This window comes from Festucalex cinctus, chromosome 9 (assembly GCF_051991245.1).
Source record: "Festucalex cinctus isolate MCC-2025b chromosome 9, RoL_Fcin_1.0, whole genome shotgun sequence".
NCBI classification, from domain to species: Eukaryota; Metazoa; Chordata; class Actinopteri; order Syngnathiformes; family Syngnathidae; genus Festucalex; species Festucalex cinctus.
The window spans coordinates 18,834,462-18,859,884 of NC_135419.1; the positions used below are offsets into that span (position 1 = coordinate 18,834,462).

Genomic DNA, 25,423 nt, shown 5'->3' on the forward strand with positions numbered 1-25,423 from the left:
TGAGATAACCCCCCGCGACCCTTGTGAGGAATAAGCGGTCAAGAAAATGAATGGATGGATGGATGGATGGATTTATTCTTTTAATAATATGCCTTTATACCTACTTTTTCAGTTTTTTTTTAAGTTCATCTGGATATTTTTTGTCTTTTGCTCTAAAAGGAAACAAAAAATCCTCTTAAAAAAAGTGTGAGTGGCCTACAGTAGCTGCAAAAGTCTTCTTTAATCTGCACGATTACATTCTACTGCCCTTGGTGGCCAAATCATGCATATGATCCTAAAAGTTTTTAAAATTACTTTAAAATACTTTTTATTTTTTCCTTAGAAACAATAATTACGCGGGGGGTGCTGGCACCTATCTCAGCTGGCTCTGGGCAGTAGGCGGGGGACACCCTGGACTGGTTGCCAGCCAAACGCAGGGCACACAGAGACGAACAACCATCCACACGCACAAGCACATCTAGGGACAACTCGGAGCGCCCAATTAACCTGCCATGCATGTCTTTGGAATGTGAGAGGAGACCGGAGAACCCGGAGAAGACCCATGCGGGCACGGGGAGAACATGCAAACTCCACCCAGGAAGGCCGGAGCCTGGACTCAAACCAAAGTCCTCAGAACTGGGAGGCGGACGTGCTAACCACTCGACCGTCGTGCCGCCTTTAACTGATTCACTGCAGTATATTTAACATTACTGATCAAATTATATGAAAATGTTCTATATACATATTTGAGATAAGGTGGTACTTGATGTAGACATTTTGTGCAGGAAGTCGAGGCAGCAGACTTGACTTTTATTGTGACTGTCAATCAACAGGGGGGTCTATTACAAAGCAAATTCTGTGGCGCTTGTCCTGAATACAAAAAAAACACAACTAGCTCTCAAGGTTACCTTGCTCTTCCTCATTCATTCACTTACTCTTTATACTTACCTCCCTTTTCCCCCTGCATCTCTCTCTGGGATAATTTATTAGCATCTGCCTTTGCACCCTCCCTCACACCCTATCAAGTCACCGCTGTATTCATCCGCTGGCTTCTCTCCTACTGGCTGATCTAATTACAATGCAAGCTGCGGGGGGAAACTGTCTTAACCAATTTCACAACGGTCCTGCCCCCACCGTCTTCCCTATTCCAACGTTAGACGCGCTGTGGTCAAGTAAGCCATTAAGCGGGCGGTGGGGTGGGGCGGGGGCGGGGGGTTGCAATTGTCTCTGAACGGGATCCCAGGAGTGGAGTCGGAAGGGTCGGAAATGATGCGGCAAAGCCTGGACGCTCTCCAGTCGGGGCATTAGAGAGCAACGTGAGTGGCGGCTAATAGTTTGGAGCGGGCAAACATGAACACAATACAGGCGGCATTAGTTTGCTATCAATGATAAATAAGCTGACTCGGCAGGGAGTAAATGGAAAACACACACACACGATACACAATTGCTACACGTCATTAGCTTCCACTCTACTGTGATACTTTGCAACAGGCACAAACCCCAACAATACAGCACAACTGCCAATTATAATTGTTTTATTGTCTGTCTACATGTGTTGCTCATCATTTGTGTTCACAATGGTGCCAGGATTTCATCAATTCCGTGATCTCACCTGTGACTCAAAACACTTGTTCAGTCATTCACTCGCAGCCATTTTCACTGAAGCAACCTCCCTTCACTCCCGGCTGTTTCACCGGATTTTGACTGATTTTGCAAGGCACGCAGTATATTGTGTTCTATTGCAATACAAAAAAACAAAAACAAAACTAAGGCAAGGCAAGGCAAGGCAAGGCAAGTTTATTTGTATAGCACATTTCATACACAAGGCAACTCAATGTGCTTTACACGAGGAAAGACAACACATAAGCATCAAGAAACAGTGGTTAACATTCAGAGGAAGAAAAATAAATGAAAATAGGTTACAAACTAACAATCTTAAAACATTATGCAACAAACTTTAAAAAAAAAATTAACATAAGGAAGTTTAAAATGATAATGATAAAAATAAAAATAAAAATAAAAATAAAAATAAAAATAAAAATAAAAATAAAAAATAAAAATTAAAATTAAAAAAAACACTTAATTAAAGCTGTTTAAAAGTCCCTCATCAAAGGTATAAGAAAAAAGCAAAGTTTTTAACCTGGATTTAAAAGCATTTACACTCGGGGCTGACTTCACTTCTGTTGGCAGCCTATTCCATCTGTGTGCAGCATAACAGCTAAATGCAGCTTCACCATGTTTGCTTCGAACTCTGGGTTCCACTAGTTGGCCCAAGTTTGTAGATCTCAGAGCCCTGCTGGGTTTGTACTCAATCAGCATTTCTTGGATATATTCAGGACCCAAACCATTTAGTGATTTATAGACGAGTAGCAGAACTTTAAAATCGATTCTACAGCTGACAGGGAGCAAGTGCAAATCCTTAAGTACTGGAGTAATATGTTCTGATCTTTTTGTTTTGGTCAGAACTCGAGCTGCAGCGTTCTGAATGAGCTGCAATTGTCTCATGTTCTTTTGAGAGAGTCCAGTCAGAAGACCGTTACAGTAATCTAGTCTGCTGGAGATAAAAGCATGGATAAGCTTCTCTTGGTCTGCTTGCAGCATGCAGTCCTTCAGTCTGGATATGTTTTTCAGCTAGTAAAAGGCTGTTTTATTGATGAATTTAATATGATTGCTGAAGGTCAGATCTGAGTCTATTAGTACCCCAAGATTTCGAACTTGGTCTTTAGTTTCTAAAGACAGTGACTCAAGCTGTTTTTTTAACAGCAATCCTCTTTTCTTTATTGCCGAAAACAATGAGCTCCGTTTTGTTTTCGTTCAGCTGAAGGAAATTTTGGTTCATCCAGTTGTTAACTTGCTCTAGAGAATGACACAATGCGTTAATAGAACTGCTGTCATTTGGGGACATAGATAAATACAGTTGTGTGTCATCTGCATAACTATGATAGTCAACATCGGCGTTCTGAAGCATTTGACCCAAAGGTAACATATACAGACTGAACAACAGGGGTCCAAGGACTGACCCTTGAGGGACCCCACATGTCATGGCCTTTCGATCAGATTCAAAATTTCCAATGGTCACAAAGTAACTCCTTTCCTCCAAATAGGACCTGAACCATTTAAGGACTGTTCCATTTAACCCCACCCAAGTTTCCAGCCTGTCTAACAGTATATTATGATCAATCGTGTCAAATGCTGCACTGAGGTCCAACAAGACGAGCACTGATACCTTCCCTGCATCAGTGCTCAATCTTATATCATTCAGTACTTTAATCAGAGCTGTTTCTGTACTGTGATGAGGTCGGAAACCTGACTGGAATTTATCCAAAAGTCCGTTTAAGCTCAAAAAATTGCTGAGTTGATTAAAAACCACTTTTTCAACTATTTTAGTTACGAAGGGAAGGTTTGCGATTGGTCTATAATTTGCTAGCAGGGAGACATCCAGTGTTCTCTTTTTTAGAATGGGCTTGACGGCGGCTACTTTCAGACATTTAGGAAGTTCACCTGATTGAAGTGAGCAATTAATTATTTGTTGTAAATCGATCTGAACAGATTTCACAATGGTTTTGAAAAAGCCAGATGGTATTGTGTCAAGACAGCTCGTGGAAGGTTTCAATTGCTGAACCAAGTCTACTACAGTATTTTGATCCACTGAGTCAAATTCTGTCATGGTAATTAAATTATTCCTAGGTGATTTTAAGTGCAGCATCGTTTTGTTATTTTGCTGGTTTGTAACAATGTTTGACCTGATGGCTTGTACTTTTTCACTAAAGTAGCAGGCAAATTCATTGCATTTATCTGTTGAGAGGAGTTCTGGCGCTGTTTGATTTGGGGGATTTGTAAGTTTGTCAACCACGCCAAATAGAGTGCGTGTATTGTTGTGTATTTGTTAAGGAACCTAACAAAAGAGAGATTAGTCTCTTCTTTCATCAGGGAAAAGTAGTATATCTGTATCTGTTTCATCATTCACATTCCTGTTGAAATCTCTGGGAAAAAAAGCTCGTTGCAACATGGTTGTTCTCTTATACTCTGCTGCCACCTGCTGGCCGTTTTTTTTTTTAAATAACTACCATTACTTTAAGCTACCTCTTCAGGTCAGAAGCTTCACCAAAGCCTTCTGTATGCTCTAGCATTAAAAAAAAACAAAAAAAAAAAAACGTATACCATAATTTCCGGACTATGAGCCGTGACTTTTTTCACCCGCTTTCAACCCTGCGGCTTATACAATGATGCGGCTAATATATGCATTTTTTCTGACGACCGCCAAGGGCGCTTGAGTAGAAAAGGTAAGAGTGAGGCAGGTGGAATATATGTGTTGAGGAAGACGCACGTTTAATGTAACTTGGCGCTTTGTGCATGAATAAAATGAACATGAACAGACACTCATCATTGAAAATACAAAAACTCTCAGTGACCTTTACCGGTATGTTATTTTTAAGCAGCCCTGTTAGTTACTACCGTATTGCTGCTGTGTTACTGCCGCATCACAGGCACTGTTTGGAAAGAAAAGCTAAGGTATATTATTAAACCTTTAAAAACTCTTTCTGTGTACCGTCTTTCTTTGTAAATATCACACGTAGGCATATGCGGCTTATAGTCAGGTGCGGCTTATGTATGTACAAAATGCTTTTTCCTTTGGAAATCTACTGGGTGCGGCTTATAATCAGGTGCGCCTTAAAGTCCAGAAATGACTCAACTCAACTCAACTCAACTCAACTCAACTCAACTCAACTCAACTCAACTCAACTCAAGTTTATTTGTATAGCGCTTTCAAACAGCCTGAACTGTCACAAAGCGCTTTACAGAAAGACAAAAAACCCAAACATAACATAAAACCTTAACACCAATACAATACAATCACAACAAATCAACATTCTTCCATCCCTACGTACGCTTTGATGTTTGATGTTTGAAGCAGTTTTTAGATGAAAGAGGACAGAATCGGCCTCCTTTCAGCAGTTGATCAGAGACGTGATCTCAGCATGCATGACGTCACACACGTTTGCTACAAGCTAAAATGACGGTAAATTACAGTTTGGGGGAGTGAAGGACAATGTATTAAACACGTATGTATACGTTTTTGGGTTTGAATGAGTTCGATATCTGAAATTTTTTTCCCTGTCAAAATGAATGAAAATGGCTTTAACACTTTTCTCGCAGTCAACGTTAATTAGCGTGAACGGAAATCCCAACGAATAGCGCCATCAGCCGTAATTGATGTCAACCATGTTTTGCATAGTCATAGCACACAATATTCAGACTCTTTGTTTTATGATTTAGTTTGAGAGTCACCTTGCACTTGGAGTTGCATCAAAACAGCTTGAAGCCTCTTTATTTCAGATGAGTTCACGATCTACCAGGTCAGGTGAGTCGAATGAATGCCATCATGTAACATATGTAGCTTGACCATTTAAATGAGCCCATCTAATGTAAGTTATGCCACAGCAATGAATGGATGCCTCTGTGACAGTAATGATTCAAACTGAGCATCATTATCATTGCAAAGCTTTTTTTTTTTTGGATACAGCTCAATTAGTGGTTTCAACAGCAACCTTATGCAAAACCTCCTTTCATCCTCTGTACGGCGCTCCTGTAGCCATAGAGACCGAGACACCCCCCTCCCCCCTTTGGACAGGTGAGCACTTACTTACCGGATGTTGTGCGACTTGCGTTTGATCTCGTTCCAGCAGAGGTTCATGTCCCCGGCCTGGTGCGGGCCGCCCCCCCTCAGCCGCCTGCACTCGGCCCCCTCCTCCTGGGCCTCACCGTCCACTGCCGACTGGCACGGCACGCAGTGGCATCCCGGCCACGAGGGCCGCCCCGGAGCTGAGGACGCGCCAACATATGGACACACACACACACAAAAAAAGAAAAACAAGAGGGCTGTTAGGAATACTGTACCGCCTTAGCAAAAGATGAATTGAGGTAAGTGGATTATTTTTGGTTGTAGATGATTTTTCAACTTTTATTTGAAAGACATTTTTACTTAAATATCTAACGTGTGGAGTCCCCCTATTCAAGTCTGCCAGGGTCCCTTGGGGGTGGTCACAACGGGGTTGTTGTTGTTATTGCTGTTGTCAGGCGTAGCTGGTGGCTAACCAATTTGCATAGCAACCCGTCTTTTACCTGCCTCGTGGCAAAAGTGATTGTTCGAGAGGCTGCTTATTCAGAGAGTGAGACAATCTCTGTGGGTGAGATTATCAACTGATACGTTAGTTGGACGGTAATTGGTCCGCTGATTAGTCACTTGGTTGTTGATTTATTGGTTGATTGGTTGGTCGATTGGTTAGTTGTTTATCGATTAGTCTGTTGGTGGTGGGTTGGTTGGTTTGTAAACAGGCTTGTTTGGCTGTTTGGTCAACTGATTTGGTTGGTCAATTGGTTGGTTGTTTGATTAGTCAATTGATGGTTATTCGATTGGTCGGTCAGTCAGTCATTTTGGTAGGTGGTGTCAATAAATTGGCTGATTGATAATCTGATTCGTTGGTTGGTTGGTTGGTTGGTTGGTTGGTATCAATTGGTTGGTTGGTGGGTTGTCCAATCAGTCATTTGATCAGTCGTTTGGTCAATTGATTGGTTGGATGAAGGGTACATTAGTCAGTTAGTTGATTGGTTGGTCAATTGAATGGTTGGTCAATTGGTTAGTTGGTTATTGGTGTGTCGATGGTTGGTTAGTCAACTGGTTAGTTGATCTGGCAACTGATTGGTTGGTCAATTGGTTGGTTAATCGATTGGTCAGTTAGTCAGTCAATTTCGTAGGTGGTGTCAATCAATTGGCTGGTTGATAAACTGGTTGGTTAATTAATTGGGTGATATATCAGTTGGTTGGTTGGTTGGATGATCGATGAGCTGGTCAGTCATGGGTTTGGTAGGTTTTGTCATGTGATTGGTTGCTTAGTTGCCAGAATGCCCCTATTTATGCCATTATTATTTGGGGAAACTTAAATTTAAAACGTTTTGGATTTTTTTTTTTTACTGTGCAGTAAAACCATCCCATCCATGAATTTTCTTGTTTGAGATTGACAACCTAACATTCACAGTTTAAAGTCTTCACTGAACCTAACATGCAAGAACATAACACAGAAAGGTTAGAGCACCGATTCAAACCTTCAACTACAGAACTGTGGGAAGGACAAATGGATAATGTGGCTTTAACTCTGAGTGAAGTGAACCAATTTTGTCAAGACAGTATATCAAGTCTTAGCAAACAACTCCAGTCTTCCTTCAGATCTTAGACATTTTCGTCATTAGCTTCATGAAAGTGTGCTGGTATGTTTTTCCAACCACGTTCCATCCCTATCTGTAGAATTAGGCAAAACACAGCAGATCCAAGCACGCCTATCTGTGAATGTCAAAGAGGATGTTTCGACTCCCTAATAAATCCCAGCGGAGCAAAAGTTTGACGTTTGAACAAAGTCTGCAGCGCAGACAACAAAGTACATCCATGCACTTGCGTTAATATGACATGATTTGTAACATCCCATCGGCATGAAATTGGCTTTTCCCAGATAACGAGAAAAAGGAAATAAATAAAGGGTCTCCGTTTGTACACTTTTAAGAGTGAGAGGTTGTGAGGCTGAACTTGAAGAGGTGCAATCCCCTTGATGGAGGTGACAGAAAGGACAAACACACGTGCACACATAAGCGGTGTTGAAGGCATTAGACGATATTTCACTGCCGTCTTCTTCTTTTGATGCAATATATTTCAAAATAACAAAAAAATGTGACATTCTTCTTTGTTTATATTTAATAACAAATGTGTCCTGATTGTCTATTTAATGTTTGAGTTTAATATCATAATTGTCCAACTTTATCTTGGAAAAATTACTTTCTTCCCTAACATTTTTTTATGCTGACAAAATACATCTTCGTTTGTTGTAAAGTTTAAGACGCTTTTGTGACTTTTTAAAAAAAAATATATACATATATATTTGTATTTTTTTAATCTTTTTTTCTGAAAATCTGAACTTGTTATCTATGGGGGACCAAAACTGCCAAAATTCAAAATAAATTAATAACTAAATAAATACATAAATGACTAAAAGTGAAAGAAAAAAAAAAAATATATATATATATATATATATATATATATATATATATATATATATATATATATATATATATATATATATATATATATATATATATATATATATATAGGGCGGCACGGTAGTCGAGTGGTTAGCACGTCCGCTTCCCAGTTCTGAGGTCTCCGGTTCAAGTCCAGGCTCGAACCTTCCTGGGTGGAGTTTGCATGTTCTCCCCGTGCCCGCGTGGGTCTTCTCCGGGTACTCCGGTCTCCTCCCACATTCCAAAGACATGCATGGCAGGTTAATTGGGCGCTCGGAATTGTCCCTAGGTGTGCGTGTGAGTGTGGATGGTTGTTCGTCTCTGTGTGCCCTGCGATTGGCTGGCAACCAATCCAGGGTGTCCCCCGCCAGCTGAGATAGGCGCCAGCAGCCCCCGCGACCCTTGTGAGGAATAAGCGGTCAAGAAAATGGATGGATGGATGGATGGATATATATATATATATATATATATATATATATTTGCTCTTTTTATTTCCATTTATATTTTTTTTTTTGTATAATTTTATATTTTTTTATATCAATTTTTCCTTTCACTTTTAGTCATTTATTTATTTTGAATTTTGGCAGTTTTGGTCCTTCATAGTTATCAAGTAGTTCGGGGTATTAAGATTACAAGAGGGTCAATTTAAAATAAATAAATTAATTAATTAATAACTCTCCGCTGTATACGGGAAACCAAATCACCAAAACACAATCTTTCAACGTGTCCCTTCCGGCTTATCTTGCGCTCAAACAAGATCAACGCTGCACCATCGGTAAAGAAAACTATTATCTTTTTGGTTGCCGTGTCAACAGCGAACCAAAGAGCTCCCCAGCGTGAGAACGAATGAGAGCAGGCCAGCATTCATCTTTCTCTCCCACTTTCTTCATCCTCCCGCCATTCTCTCTCATCCCCCATTGGAATTTGCTGATTTCTATTTGCCGTAAATCAACAGTTCATCATCGTCTGGTTGCCGTCTCCTCACTTCCTGCCGTGCCTTCTCTTCTCCTCAGACAGCTCCTTCTAATGCGGCTGAGTCGGTCGGGCGCATGAATCAGCGGTAGGCTGAATGCTTGAATCACAACCTCCGCTGCCTCCGCGCTCTCACTTAGCTGGGCAAACAATCACTTAAAGCCTCGTGGAGTGTTTGCTTTGTGAGTAAACGCAAAAAGATGCGGGATGCGGAATCGGTGAGATTGTAAGGTTTGGAAATAGCCGAATGGGGATGAAAATGCTGCTTTACTACAAATGATTACTCGCATTAGAGCTTAGAAGGGATTGTAAATGTGTTCAGAGTTGTCAAAATGAATCGAACATTTTTTTTTTAATTAATATACGAATACGAAGTACGAAATAAACACCAATCACTGGTTAATAAACAGCAATCAGGGGGGAAAATATTTTTGTAATACACGAATGCAAAATTCAAATGAATCCAATTAGTTGATTAATCAATTGAATAATCGAGATTAATCAATTCTAAAAAAAATTGCTAGTGGCAGCACTAAATGTGTTACTAATCAAAAGCATAATTATGTGATATGATGGAATGATGATTACAGTTCCCACAAGGAGAATACTGTATACTTGAGATACAAGTGTTTTGTAAATGAATCTAAATGTCAATAATCCAAGAAATTTAGAGCTTTGTTGTTGTACTTAAATGGATACTTGACTCATTGAGCCATTTTCAGCAGTAAAAAGTTAATATTTTGTCTATAATTAATGTCGTAACTTCTTTCATGTACAATTAATACCTTTAAAAAGTAATTTTTCTACTTGCTGTAGACTGAAGACGACATCACCTGTGCTGAGGAAGTAGGTAACGACCAGGTGAGCCATGATCGGTCGTTACCTACTTCCTCAGCACAGGTGATGTCATCATCAGTAGACAGCAAGTAAAAAAAATACTTTTTAAAGGTATTAATTGTACATGAAAAATAAAGTTATCGAATTCATTCTGGACAAAATATGAACTTTTCACTGCTGAAAATTGTTCAAAGAGTCAAGCATCCCTTTAAGGAAAACACAAAGTAATGACATCATTAAATAGAATGTAAACGACAGTTTGCCACAATTTTTGCTTCAATTTTGTGGACATTGTGCTGCTCCTTGGTGCTTGTACCTCATATTTCCACTCGCAAGTCAAAGCAAAAAAAATAAATAAATGTTCGAATGATGGCTTTTTTTTTTTTTTTATATATAATGTGTCAAAGAAAATTCTGCCTGGGCCAATGCTATGACTATATTTTGTATACCCAATGTAACCCTCGTGACATTTGATTCCACTTAAACGGAACTAGCCAGTCACATGACCTCACATAATCGTCGTTGGAATTATTTAAAGCATTTACTTAAGACCTATTGAGCTATTTGTGCTTTTCTCCATATTGGAGAAGGGGAAAAAAAAAAAAAACATTCAAAGAAATCATATTGTGGTCGAGGATCGGCAAAAATCCTTTGACATCAGCGCCACATCTCGCAGACGTGCTCCATGCGGGCATGTACCAACCCAAAGTGGGTCTGGTCCTGCCAATGTGAGTCAAGCTGAATCCACGCTTTATTATTTATAAGCGTGATTGGATGTGGCGTTGCTCAGCCATGCGTGAGAACCGCGTCACTTACAGAAACGCAGCAGATATTCCCCTCACATGACAACAATACTCTCTGAGACAAAACATGGAGATGGAATAAGTACATCGAGCTCAGTTGGCAGCTAATGGTCTCATTATAGAAGAATCGGGAGATTTAGAATAGCATGTCCTGCCTCACAGTCTTGCCTTTGGATCTTAGATTGCGCTGGTTTCCTCGAGCTTTCTCATGTGTTTTCTAAATTGTCCACATGTGTAAATGTAAGCGTGAAAACGAACATTCTCACCTATTTGGAGAAAACATTATTTTCACCTAAGAGCAATAAGACTTTTCTTGTTAAAAAAAAAAAAAGGTCCTTTTTTGAGAAAAATAGAAATGCATGACAATCGCATAACTTTTCATGAATTCCAATATGAAAGTCAATGGGGTAATAAGAAGATGACAAAAATAAATAAATAAATAAATAACTTTTCCAATTCACTTGTCTCGCCTCGTTTGGGGAGATCGATTTTTCAATTCAATATACAGAACAGCGGGTCCTCTGTTTACAATGGCGTGTTTATGCTTCACTCGCACCGCTTGGTACGATAGTGATTGGATTTGTGTCAACATTTGGCAGAAGTGGCAAAAGTTGTCACACCCTGTACTCAAGTAGAAATACTGATACTGTAAGACTTTCTTAAAAGTACAAGTACTGATTTGAACCCTTAAGAATAGAAAGAAAGAAAGAAAGAAAGAAAGAAAGAAAGAAAGAAAGAAAGAAAGAAAGAAAGAAAGAAAGAAAGAAAGAAAGAAAGAAATTAAGAAAGAAAGAAAGAATTTTGCTTTGTGTTTGAAACCAAAAGCTGGCTAAGCGTTGGCTCAGGCTTTAAATGTTATAAAATTAATGTTAATTAGTTCATGTTTCGATCATATGAACCAACAGGCAAAAAAAAGGAAGCTAATGATTTTTAAAAAAAATATTAAATATTCAAATAAATCAGTCCAATTTTTTAAGTTGTAAGAGAGACGAAAGGTTGTTGAAAAAGATTTTAAAAAATGACAAAAAAAATCTCCAAAAGTGAACATAAAATGTCCATGAAATTGCCAAAAATTGAAAATAAAAAAATGAATTTAAAAAATGGCACAAAAGGAAGCCTTCAAAAAGTAACTATTAAAATGTCCAAAAGCAACAGAATAAAATTCTGAAAATTAGCATAATACACACAAAATGGCCAGAAAAATTCAGAAAATGTACTTACATAAAAAAGGCAAAAAAGAAAACATTTAAAAAAGTAACTATAAAATGTCAAAAAAATGATGGTAAATGAAAAAAAAAAAAAAAACCTTACTTATGAATGCTTTTCAGATTGTACAATGAATACTTACACATTATTTCACATCCTTGAAAAAAAAATTCTAGATTTTTTTTTCTTTTAGATGAACAGAGTAAAGAGTATATCAGTAATGATGAGTGATTCTTTTAATTGATATATTTAGTGATTTAATGAAATAAAAAAAGGGGAAAAAACATGTCAACTTCCAGTCAAATCAAGCAATCTTTACTTCCTTCCTGCTACACTTATAAATTAAGTATTACATCTCATTATACCAACTTTGAACTCATTTCACAAACAATTCCATTATTTGATTCCAACTTCATTATTTTTTAGTTTTTAATTATTATTATTATTATTTTTAAGACGTTATTTTTATTTTTATTTTTTTAAAGACACTTGTACCAATGGAAAATCATCATCGCAACTAAAGTCGAGGCAAGTGGGTACCGCGCAGTGTGAAAGCAAACCTGGAGGAACAGGAAATGAAAAGGCGGGACGGCGGTACATGTAGTTGAATTTCAGAGCAAAAAAAAAAAAAGTAAAAGAAAAGACAGAAATGACATCGCAGGCAGTGCACACAAAGCATCAGAGGATCAAATCACAGCCACGTCCGCATGTTGATACAGATCTGAATGAAGGAAGAAAGGAAGGCTGTGGCTTAGATGTCCATTGATTGATTGATTCTCATTAGCGGAGTGTGCAGATGAGACACAATTATTTCCCAATGTGACAATCGCCTACCTCAGCAGCAGCGACCTCCTAAAGCCGATCAGATCCACATTGTTAACGCTGTCAACTGAGGTTAACCGAGTGTGGACGTTACTTGCAAGGCTGGACGCACACAGAAATTCCGAGACACTTTGGGAATGTGCAGAGATGGAGAAGGAGGAGGGAGGACATGAGCAGACAAAAAGACTCTGTCTGTGTACACCTACATATTGTTATCTTCAGGAAAAAATTGTTTGGCCTAAGAACAAACAATAATTAATTGTATGCTAATTGTTAGCCGAGTAGCATAATTGCCAAGCACCACAGCAGTCAGAAAAAATCCGCAAAAACGCAAATTTTGTCTCAATTAAATTCCTAAACACAACATTAACATAGTTCCTACACTTCAAGATTCCGCATGACGTAGCAAAGCAATGCCTTTGTCAAAATGTGCAGTAGCTCCTCAACGTATTTCAACTCGGCACCATGGATGCCAAAATAAAACAATATTGTGATCATAATCAATTAAGCATTTTTTTATAAGGTATAAATACTAAAATAACAATCATTTGTTTGAATTACAGAAAAGCAAAATTATATTGCTTAAAGCAATATTAATTATGACCAAAAAAAGGCCAGCAGGTGGCAACAGAGTATAAGAGATCAACCAGGGCCATGTTGCAACAAGCTCTTTTTACCAGTGTTTTCAACAGGTTTGTGAATAATGATTAACTTAGCTATATTCTAATGCTAGTTGCTGCAAAATGGAAACAGATACAAAAATACTTTTTTAATTTATAAAAGAATAGACTAATCTTTGTTTTGGTAGGTTCCATGTTTTTATAGCAATAGAACACAATTCTGTGGGCCTTACAAAATCAGCCCAAATCCAGTTGATTCAGTGAAAATAGCTGGGAGTGAATGAGTTAATCAGGTTTAATAAGACATGTGGGTGGAATTCCAAAGAACCAATTGCCTGTTTTTGTCCGCCCTGGAAGCCAAATATCTGTTGCTCCTCCTACTGTTTATTTTCATTTATTTATTAGCTGGAGCTAGTTGGACTGGGTGGCTGCTTCTAGTCTCAGCTTTCATTTGGGTCTTTTGCCCACGTTGCGTTCATTGAACACGCCGTCCTAACGGGACGTTTCACTCCCAGGGAGCGTAGTAAAATATTCATCCGCGGTGACAGATGGCGCGATTGTACTGAAATGGAACTAATTCCGCACAGTAATTTGCGAAACACATCCGTCTGTTACAGCCAGCAAGCCCGCAACACTTTGTAATGCTTTTACACCCACAGTTAAAACGCAAGCGCTAAAAATCATTGAGCGCCGTCCAAAAAAAAGTGGTGCCAAGCTCAGATATGGACGCCCGGAAATCATCAGCTGGCCTCCACTGGAGGTGTTAAACGCTCGTTTAAACTTGAGCAAATAAACGCCAAGTCAACAATAGCGCAGTTTGGCAGCTGGCTGGTGAAATATCCACTCGGCGCAAGTGGAAGCCAGCCTTTTTTGGTGAGTCCATGTGAACTCTCGGCTGTTGTGTGTGTGGTGTGGGTTAGTGGAGGTTGGCGCGCTCTGCTACTCTCTCTCCCGACGCCCCTTGGCGGGCACCGGATTCGAGGAGGAAGAAAACCAAGCGGCCCTTTGCGGCTGCACAAGATGCACACACATACAAACACTAAAGCCAGTATTCGTGTTCATAATTTTGGATCATGTCTCCTAAATAACACAACAGCTAAGGTTGACCCACAAATAGGGCACAACACATATTTGTATGAGTGTTCATTTCATTCATGAAAACTAAACAAAGATATTTTCGTCAAGCACACGACCTAGACAAGACTAATGCTGCGTTCGAGGATGGTCGGAAGATATATCCGGGTTGGTTTTTCCCAGTTCCAACCTGAAAGCGTTCAAGGCGAAAGTAAACAACAAAAATGGCGGATAGTGGTAAATTGTTTTTTTTTTTATTTTGGTTCTTAAAACTCAGTTTTGTCCTCCAACAAACTTACCTTCTCGTAATTTTGCTTCATTTATTGTTTAATCTTATTTCATAAGCATTCCATACAGTTCAATCGTTCATCGTATAATTTAATGCAGGGAGATACTGTCATGTATGTTGCGTTACGTGAAGTTACGTCAAGTATTTCTGAATGAAGAAAGATACCTAGTGTTATCCTCAAGCAAATTGTGTTTCACGGTCTGTGTTTCCGAATGGTTCGCCATTGTAGAATGACGTCACTTGTAGTCCGTCAGTGAAGTCGGGGTCTTTCTTTTTTCCGACTTCGCAAGTGGAATTTCTGAGTTTCCTGGTTCAAACCAGGAAGTATGTATGGGAATGCCCCGTTGAACTCGGAAATCTCACTTGCGAAGTCGTAAAGAAAAGGGACCCCGACTTCACCGACGAACTACAAGTGATGTCACTCTACAATGGGGACCCGTTCAGAAACACAGACCGTGAATGGTAAAACAATTTACTTGTGTATTAAACTAGGTAGCTTTCTTCATTTATAAATGTTCGACATAACTTCACGTAACGCAAAGTATACGCGACAGTATGCCGCCATCTCCCTGCATGAAATTATACGATGAACTACTAAACTATTTGGAATGCTTATGAAATAAGATAAAAACAATAAATGAAGCAAAATTTCGAGAAGGCAAGCTTTGTGAAGGTCAAAATGAGGTTTGAGGACCAAAAAAAAAATAAAAAATATCACTATCCGCCATTGTAGTTGTTTACTTTCGCCTCAAACGCTTTCAGGTCGGCACTGGGGAAAAACAACTCTGATATATCTGACTTCCAACAATCCTCGAATGCAGCATAATTCAGAATAGATTTTTATGGGCTAATGAAGCTGAGATAAAAAATGTAGTTCATAAAATAAAGACTGGGCTAAAATCTATGGACATTTTAGTTTACGAGAAAAGACGAGATGGAAATTATATGATTTAGATTTTGTCAAGTCTGTGTGTGTCAGTGATGGCCATGCCGAAGATGTGATACATGGACATATATACATTACATTAAAGTGGTTAAAAACAAACAAACAAACAAACAAAAAACTTGAGCGTGACTTTGGTCGAAGGGAAGTAATTTGGGCACATGGTAGCTGGAAAAAAACACGGCTATAATGTTCCATCAACAATGTTACACCGACCGCAAACTAATGTTGGCTAACTTGCTAGCTTATAGCATGTAGCGATAGTAGCTGCACATCTTCACATAACTGTGTGCGAAGTTGAATATGTGCGAATGGAAATACGTCATACTGGTCGGGCAATGATGGTTCAGTTGGATTGCAAGATTAGTTCAAGCTGACAATTAAGTATAATGTAATGTAATAAAAGTATAAAGTATAAAGCTAATGTAGCAGCTTCAAGCAAACTAAAGTTAAAACTGGGCACATGGATGAAAAACAATTCATCTAGATAAAATAAAATAATATACCACACAATTTTAAAAAATGGTAAAATGACTGTCCTGACTAAAACCACACTAATATGTATGGTTGACAATAAAATGATGTTTTGTTGGACTAAAAAAAAAACAAAAAAAGACTAAAATGCTCAACAAGGACTGGACTAAAACGAAGGCTACATTTAAAAATGTTGGATAAAAATCAGCATCATCTACTCCATTGACTCCTTTCCACTATGCCAAAATTATCCAATTATAATTTACCAGCTTGCAATGTATTTTTTTTTAACTACAAACAATGTAGCTATGCGCATTTTTTAAATATGATAATGTATGACAAGTAACTTTGCGGACCGACAAACTGCAGCTCCCGTTATTACGTGGCACACCAGTTTGAGAACCACTACTCTAAATTGTCCATGTGTGAAGGCGGATGTTTGTCTATATGTATCCTGCGACCAACTGGTGACCCTCTCAAATTCAGCTCGGATAAGCTGCAGCTGCCCCTAACGAGGACATGCGTGATGGAAAACGAAGCCGAGCCATTGCCATCCTCCTCCTGTTAGCCTCCATCGCCACAGTTCTTCATCAAGCTGGCTGTGTTTTGCCCTCCGACCGCATATTTTATTATCCTTCGGACTCGATTATCTTTTCCATGTGACAATAATTTGCCCCCGAGCTATAACGGCGTCCCCACGCTAATTTATATTTCCAAGGTGCCATTGCCGCTCTTTGTCCTGCAATGACTGAGTGGAAATGAGGTGTCAGTGCCGTATGTGTGCCACGTGTGTGCGTGGGTGTATACGTAAGTAAACATAACAGCTTTCCTGCTAATAAAATGTACACATTGGGCTCATAGAATGTAATATTGTGTTACTCCCTAGACCCTCTGTATTCAGATTATATATATATATATATATACATACATATTTTAGGAGATCTTGTGAGAGAATTATTTGCTTGGGCCAAACATGGCAGCCGCCACACACCAACATACTTACGAAAAGTAAGCATCTTTCAAGTTAACGTTTTTAATTTTTTTTTTTTTTACAGCAACTGTAGTATGACACATTATAGAACACTACATTAAGGTACAATATAGTAAAGTACAGTATAGCTTAGGATAGTATATATATTATAGTGTAGTATTTCATATACCGTTTAAACGATAGAGGCTCTACAATTGAACCTTGTGGCACGCCTCACTGGATGTCACACATAAATTCTGTGATTGAAATGCAAATTTGAAATTAAATGGCAAAAAAAATACTTTAAAAAAACTTTTAAAAATTAAAAAAATATATATAAATACATTTCAGGAATATAAATATATTCCAAGAATATGTATATATTTTTACTTTTTTTTTTTTAGTTATATTTTTTTCATGGTTGAGAAACTAAACATTTATTCAAGAACCAGTATACATTTTAGCCCAGGTTTAAAACAATTTATATTCATGTATATTAATTAGGATTATGATATTTTATGTTTGTTTGTTTGTTTTTCCCTCAAGATTTACGCTAAGTAGCAACTAAAAAAACTAAGTCATTGGAGCAATAATCTAAAATACTTAAGATGAAGTTTTAACTATAGTGAACAGTGGTGACAATGCTGAAATGATTACACTTGACAATTGACTAAAGGAAAGTGTACTTATAATGGTGCCCAATTTCCAAAGCCTCTGATAGCAAGAACACGTAGTCTAATGGGGTGTAATACTGTATACTCTGTGAGAAGTAGAAAGTGGAGCAATATGACACTAAAGAGGATTTAAAGCATATCAGTCTATAAGTTAAGAAGATTATTTTGTCACTCAAGTGCTATAATGACATCAAAAAGCATTTTGGGGATTAGCGGAGACATAAAAACTACTCCTGGCGGGCGACAACACCGTCGAGTGTCAAGCAAACAAGCCCAAAACATGGAAATCAACGGACAGAGACACATACTCGTTTTTTCTTCTCAAGATCAGGCACTAAATTAAGTATTAATAAATGAAATAAATATGAAATATAAAGACATCAATGCACACACTGCTTTACAATAGTGATTAAAAGAGCACAAACGCGCAGTAATGTGGAAGGACGGGATGTCTGCTTGTGAAAGGAGGCAATTTCGCAAAGCTCAGATGAAATCCCTGCTAATTAAGATGGGTTTCATACGCGGCAATGACTTGAAGATGAAATATTTTTCAAATGGAGAAGTCACACAGCTGTCAGCACACACTACAGTAAGGCCTCAGTGTGGACTTTCGCCACTATCTCCTTTTCTTTGTCTGTATATTGAACTCACACAACATGCATTGCCGACATCTGGCCTGACCTTGTGAGTTGATTATGTTATTTGTCTATTTATATAGCAGCACTGGAACCAATCACTACAGAGGAAAACTCTTTGCCAATGTGTAATGTGTAGCATTTATCCTGCTAGTTAGCACCATCAACTCAATTCAGGGGACGGTGGTCGCGTGGGTTTTAGCCTCGAGTAAAACTGCGCCAAATGATTACTGTCACAATGGTGCCGTGACCCAGAATGAGTGGGAGGGGGGAGTGTCATAAATGCCAGCTTGGGTCACGCAAAAGTACTTTAATGCTCTCGTATGTGTGTCAAGAATTTCAGTCACTTTATTCCCACAAGCGGTATGAATGGACATTCAAACAGGAGCCGCTATTGGTTACAAATTACGCCCAAGAAGTCAAAACGCAGACTCCTCGGCTTGAGCACACTTGAAGCTTGAATGTCCCTTTGCGCTTTCTCCTCTTGCTGATGTCACAAAAACAACAAACAAAAGGCCCATACTGTGTTTTCAGATATTAAATTTTGTCCAATATCACGCCGATAAAGCCTTAAGAGTAGTGCTAGCTTGTGGGTTAGCGTCCCAGGCTAGCCCACTAGTTAGCGCAATCGTTTATCAACCTCTGACCTACTGTCACACCTGCACGGGTTCAATACACCCTGTGGTAGCAAAGCAGCCCCAGAACACCAGAACATAAATGGGAACAAGCTTTCTTTCATGCCCTGCGATTGGCTGGCAACCAGTCCAGGGTGTACCCTGCCTACTGCCCAAAGCCAGCTGAGATAGACTCCAGCACCCTCTCCGCGACCCTTGTGAGGAATAAGTGGTCAAGACAATGGATGGATGGAAGCTTTCTTACATTGGGTCGCATGTAGAGCTGATGTAACTTGCCAAAATTCACAGATGGTGCCTCGGAGTTGCCTGTTATGAGAGTTCCACAAATTTTTCTCTTTAATTTCCTATTTTTTGGACGCTGTTACGGTTATTATGTATATATTATTCCATATTTACTCTTTTATTACATAGAATTAATTGTAAAGCATTTATTCAACATCAGGACATCTGTTCCGAGAGGAATGCAAGAAAGAGGAAGTTCACTCCAAGGCAGTAAACAAACTTCAAATACTAGTGATTGTAAAAGTTCTATGGTTAAAAGATGTCTGCTGTGTTTATGACTGCTGTATTTGTTGTCATAATGTTGCTATTTCCCCACCTCCATAGTGACCATTTGTTCGCGAATTCCATTAAAAGACAAGAAATGTGAGTGTGTGCCAGAGTGGGCCAGAGGCATGTGATCTGCACACATCTCTCTCTCCTATCGCTCATCGTATATGAGTAAAAGGCCTTGTTTCCTCATTTTAATGTCTGTCTCCTCATTTCTGTTTTTTTAAAAATGTCATAGATGGTGTTTAAACTTGACAACACTTTCTGTGTTTTTGCCCGTGACAATTCCACAGGAGACTATTTGCGCTTCAACAGCCCTGTTCGCCCCCCAACGTTGGTCCGAGTTGCATTCTGGAAGCGATATGAAGCGGAATGGAATCTGGTCGACATCGTTGGACAAAATATTGGGAAACTACAGTTGCATTTTTTTTTCTTTTTTTTTAATTTTCAAACTCAGCTTGTAAGCGACGTCATCCTCGCTACAAACAAATTCTAGACTTACTCATTTTCTGGAATGCATAAGGTCTGTCTGAGTTAGAGGTGTGCAAAATTTCCGATTCTTAGATTATTCACGATTCGGCCGTGGAACAATCGAGAACGATTCACAAACGTCCAAATTCCGATTATATAAATATGCCAAGGGAAGCGAAACTAAAGTGACCCGAGCGAAAAGTACGCGGAACTGAAACGCAGTAGCGCGCGCGGTCTTCGGGACGCTTTTTGGGACGGACCGAGATTACACATCCACAACTCACGCCTCGAGATTCAAAACAACAACAAGCATGGCTGAGCTGACCAACCCACCTCTTCGTGAGATCAGACCTGCTCCGAAAAGGCAAACAACTTCAGGCGGAAGTATCAGCTAGCTGGCTGCAGTGCGTCGGTTAGCGTTCTACAGGGCGCCGCGCAGTGATACGAACGAACGAACAGAAAAGTAGTGGCTGGCGGTAATGGCGTCTGACTTTATTCAGAAAAGAGTATTGTGGTGTAAATGTATCACGCTTTTGAAAACAAAAAGGTTTTAGAAGAAAAACGCTTTATTTCCGAGACCCCAGCCAGCTTGGTGGACTATTTTCCTCTCGTCCAACGCCGAAGTCAGTGCTGATCGCACACATGGGAGGTGAGGATCAAATTGAGATTCATGTTAAAAAAGCAGAACGATCCCATTAATGTTTACATGTTCATGTTTACACAACTTAAAAAGCAGGAAAGCACTTTTTTTTTTTTAGGCATTTGTATTGAAGTAGTAGTTCACATTGTCTTTCATTTATACCTCAGTGCACTTTTGAGTGGATAAAAATAATATATTTTTGCTCAATGCTATGTTTTATTCTGTTGAAGACTGAATATACTTAAAAGCTGTTGTTACAGAATGAGGACTTGAGTATTTTATTTACTGTTTTGAACTGTTAACTTGATACTGAAATAGTAGTTTGTTTAGGCCTGAGAGGACTTTTGTACTATTTTTGTAACTAATGTACGAAACATTAAAAGCACCAAAATACATTGTTTTTTTTCTGCTGCCTGGGGGGGAAAATCAATAATCGTTTTATAATCGAATCGTAGCCTCTGAATCGTAATCGCAATCGAATCGTGAGGTGCCCCAAGATTCCCACCTCTAGTCTGAGTGGTTAAATTTTTTTTTTAAATAAATTATGGATACTACACTTCTGTCCACCACAGTTCATTGAAAGGCCAACCCTGACAAACACAGATGTGTGACATTAAAAAAAACAAAAAACTCATTTCTAAGGGATTAATGAGAAACTAATCAAACTATTACTCAAAGCTCTGGAGGCAATTTTGATCAACACAAGTTGCACACGGACCGTGGCTGCCTTGATGACGAACATGTTCAAATGGAGGGGGAAAAAAAAGAGGTTTTGGTGGACTCCAGCTCGGTTCATTGGGAAGCTCATTATGGAAGCAGAAAGAGGAAGAAGAAGAAAAAAAAAAAAAGCGCTTTTGACAGCGTGTGACATTTGGCTGTGCGCTCAAAAGTCCACGCTCAGCTGTCAGGCATGTCACTTCCGATTTGCTGAGGGAGTCGCAGCCACTCCAGGAGACGCGAGGCCGGCTGACAGCTGGCTGTCCATTAAAAAAAATAAATATATTAAAATGTGGAAAAAAGAAAAAGAAAGAAAGGAGACTGTATTTCACAGAGGAGCTGAATTTATACAGCTTGACTTCCTGTATAAATCAAATAACTGACTCACATAGGGGACAAGAACACACTTTCCAATTCAAGCATATTTAAATACAAAAAAAAAAAAAAAAAAAAAGCAAAAGAGCGGTTTGGTCTGCCTCACCAACACGCACCCGTGTCGGAATAAGTATGTAATTGGGACAGCGGGCACAAATCCAGTGTGAAAGCAGCTGTTTGCATAATTGGGGCCATGTCCATGCTCCTTTCACTAAACACAGAAATGTAGAAGAAGAAGGAAAAAAAAAAAACATTTTATATATTTCGCATTAATTTTCAAGTACACATGCTGAAAGAGAATGGACCAGGTGTGTTATGTTCTGGGGTTGGATCCCAAAAACACAGATACAAGTAAGAGTTTTAACACTTTATTCGCATACTATCAAAAGGCGAGGAACTAAATTGACTAGACCAGAAACAACAAGAAGGCATTGAGGAACAGAGGAGCAGGTGGCCAGATGGAACAGAGGTAATAATCCGACAAAAACACACCCTCCTCAGACAGGCTTATATAGAAAGCAAATGCATCTGATTGGTTGTGGCTAGACATGTGGGTAACAGGACTGACATGGTGTTATCTGACTGGCTGTTGACCACATAAAGAGATTAAAGATTCCTGACATCACATGGCTTCTGACATCACACAGCGTCTTACCAGTTGAAACGAGATGCTGGTTGTATCAGCTCAAAACAGATGCTTGACCTCACGGTCATGACCCAAACATAACCCTTGCATGGCCCAAGCATAACCCTTGCATGATCCTAGTCATGACAGTAAACATAACCCTTACCTGACCCTAGCCATGAAAGTAAACATAACCCTTACCTGACCCTAGCCATGACAGTAAACATAACCCTTGCATGACCCTAGTCATGACAGGAGAACCTTCAGATGAACATAAAAGGAATGCAATTTATTAACCTTGATGCAGGAAGGCCGTTTTCCCCAAACCTTTCTTGAATCAGACTTTTAACTATTAATTCTGATAAATATTTGACATACATTTTCAACAAAGAACTGGGGAAATAGGTGGAAACAATAATTAAAAAAAAAAAAGGGGAGGGGTGGAAATTCAATCCTCGAATATGCGACTCAACGGGTGCCAAACCGTAAACTGTTGCAGGGGATGAGTCTGGTTGCTATTACCACCATTTTCCTTGACGCAACACACACGAGTAAATCTAAATTTCATTTTAGTCAACACAACGTCAAATTTGACCTGGAACAGACTTGGTGCACACAAACTTTGTAGCACCTCTACAAAAGAATAGCATTTTCAAATTTTTCATTTTTGCACATTTTGGGTCACATTAAAGGCCCACGACACAACTTAACTCATTCACTTGCAGCCTTATTCACTGAAGCAACTTCCTTCGCTCCCTGCCGTTTTACTGGATGTTGACTGATTTTGCAAGGCCCACAGAATATTGTGTTCTATTGCTATAAAACATGGAACCTACCAAAAGAAAGATTAGAGTATCTTCTTTCATCATGAAGAAGAAGTATATTTCTATTAGTTTCCATTTTGAAGCAATTAGCTTTAGAATATAGCTAAGTTTCATCATTATTCACAAACCTGTTGAAAACACTGGGGAAAAGAGCTTGTTGCAACATGGCCCTGGTTGATCTCTTATACTCTGCTGCCACCTGCTGGTCATTTTTTATAATAAGTACCATTGCTTTAAGTGACCTCTTCAAGTCAGAGGCTGCTTCAAAGCCTTCTGTATGCCCTAGCATTAAAAAAAAAAAAAAACTTTTGGAACTATGGCCATATTTAAAATAGAACGTGTTTATACGTTTTTGGGAGAATATGAGTTAAGACTCAAATTGGAGTGTTAAAGTAACCATTTTTCAACCGCACGCTTTAAGAATTGTATAATGGAAAGGAGGCACAACTGTGGCACAATGACTGTTACCCCTATTTTCCTGTAAATGGAAAAAAAATGATGGGACTGTCTGACCGGAAACATTTGTTCTGAGCATCACGTGTTCACGCTATTAGTCACTATTGCCCCCCGTTAGCTCTCGCGATTGTTCACACAACTTCACGGACAGGACAGCTAATTCAAGATGGATTTGAAGAGGCCTGCACCCGATAGCTACGTCTCATTCACTTGTAGAGACTCCACAGAAGACAAAGAGGAGTCAAGTCCAGTCAAGTGCAAAGAAAAGGTAAAAAAATAAAATAAAAATAATTCGGACCAGCGTCGCGGGAGGACATGGATAAATATAGGAGCAGCGTTCATCGGATGGAGACCTAAGAGCTACTCTGGGGATGAAATGGCACCCACAGCTTGCTGACTTTTTGCTAAAAAGGTAAGACTTCATAGCGAAAATAAGATAGGGTCCATTTATGATGAGCAAGGCGGAATAAAACTACCGCACGGTCGTGAACTAATGTCTCCGCATCTGCTGAGACGTGGCATGCTGTTGTAAAACAACTGGAAGTGTCCAGCAAAGTTGATTAATTAGTTGACTCACTGCTTTGTACTTGTGCTTGATTACATTAAAAAAATAAGTATATATTAGCAACGTACTGCTATACTCAATGTCATCGTATTGACGGGAATGCACTATTGACGTTTAGAAGGTTGCAAGGTAAGCTTTTGTCGCTCAAAATTACTTTCACATACAAAGTAACTTGAAGATTAATAAGTTTTTTGTTTGTTTTTTACCCCTGTAGACATTATTAAACCTATGAAAAAGGCGTTGCGCTCCATTGTTGACATTTGTTAAATTAACTTGGAGGTTTGCTCGGACCTGAGAAGTCGTGCACGCCCCTGGCCGTCCATTCCGCGTTTCGCCAGAGGGGTCACAAATGTGTGGCTCTGAGGCTGCCTTACTGTAAATCGACGCTAATGCACTTTCTCTCCGATTGGCACTAACCAGATTGCAGGTGGGCAGGAAAAGACTGCTGTGAATAATTTGTTTCCATTAAAGCAAATCTCGGGTGGATTTCCATGCACTAATGATGAGCTAATGATATAGAGGCGGGCCATCAAATATTCAGCTTGATCTCATCTCTGGTAAGACATCCAAACCTTTACATTAACACGGCCCTTGTTGAGTTTCCAGCGTTTCTCTTATCATAAGCTGTCATAACAACATCCTAAACTGATTGAAGTCCCCGCAAGCATATTCCCCAAACAAAATTGCTCCTTTCAGCGAAGGGCAGCGAGCAGAGAACTGACCTGACATTTAAGGACGTTGCCGTAATGCGTTTTTGCAGCCGCCCGCGTGATAATAGCGACGGATGATAAATCGGCGGCGGCTGTTATAAATGATAAAGCGCCATCAACGCAAACTATTTGAGTCATGGACTGAGCAGAGAAATTGTTGTGTTAAATGTCAGGAAGAAAGACTTTAATAGAGTGTTTCATGTCATTTGAGGACAAAAGCATATTGCCAGGTTTAGCAAATCTTGGGCTTAAAGTAAAATAATTGTTTTGACTTGAAAACCAATTACAGTACAGAAGAACAGATTACCGTGAATGAAGGGAAGGAAAATAACAACCGGTGTCAATCAATTTTTAATACCGAGCCTACGCCATTATGACAACATCTCTCAGGTGCCTCATAAAATATTTGTCAAATTACCCAAAGGATCACGAATTACAGCAAACCCCTTTTTCAAGCTGTTTGTTTTCGGGGGCTGACATTTTTCATATTA

At 39.2% G+C, this 25,423-nt stretch overlaps 1 protein-coding gene across 5 annotated transcripts in view; it reads right to left on the bottom strand.

Moving 5' to 3' along the window:
• Nucleotides 1-25,423, bottom strand: part of drp2 (dystrophin related protein 2) — a 241,583-nt gene that overhangs the window by 116,860 nt on the left and 99,300 nt on the right. For all 5 annotated transcript variants that reach the window (XM_077532096.1, XM_077532093.1, XM_077532094.1 and 2 more), the window contains one exon: nucleotides 5,628-5,802. In XM_077532096.1, the coding sequence (XP_077388222.1) occupies nucleotides 5,628-5,674 (47 nt within the window). In that variant the 5' untranslated portion in view covers nucleotides 5,675-5,802. The remainder of the gene's footprint in view (nucleotides 1-5,627; nucleotides 5,803-25,423) is intronic.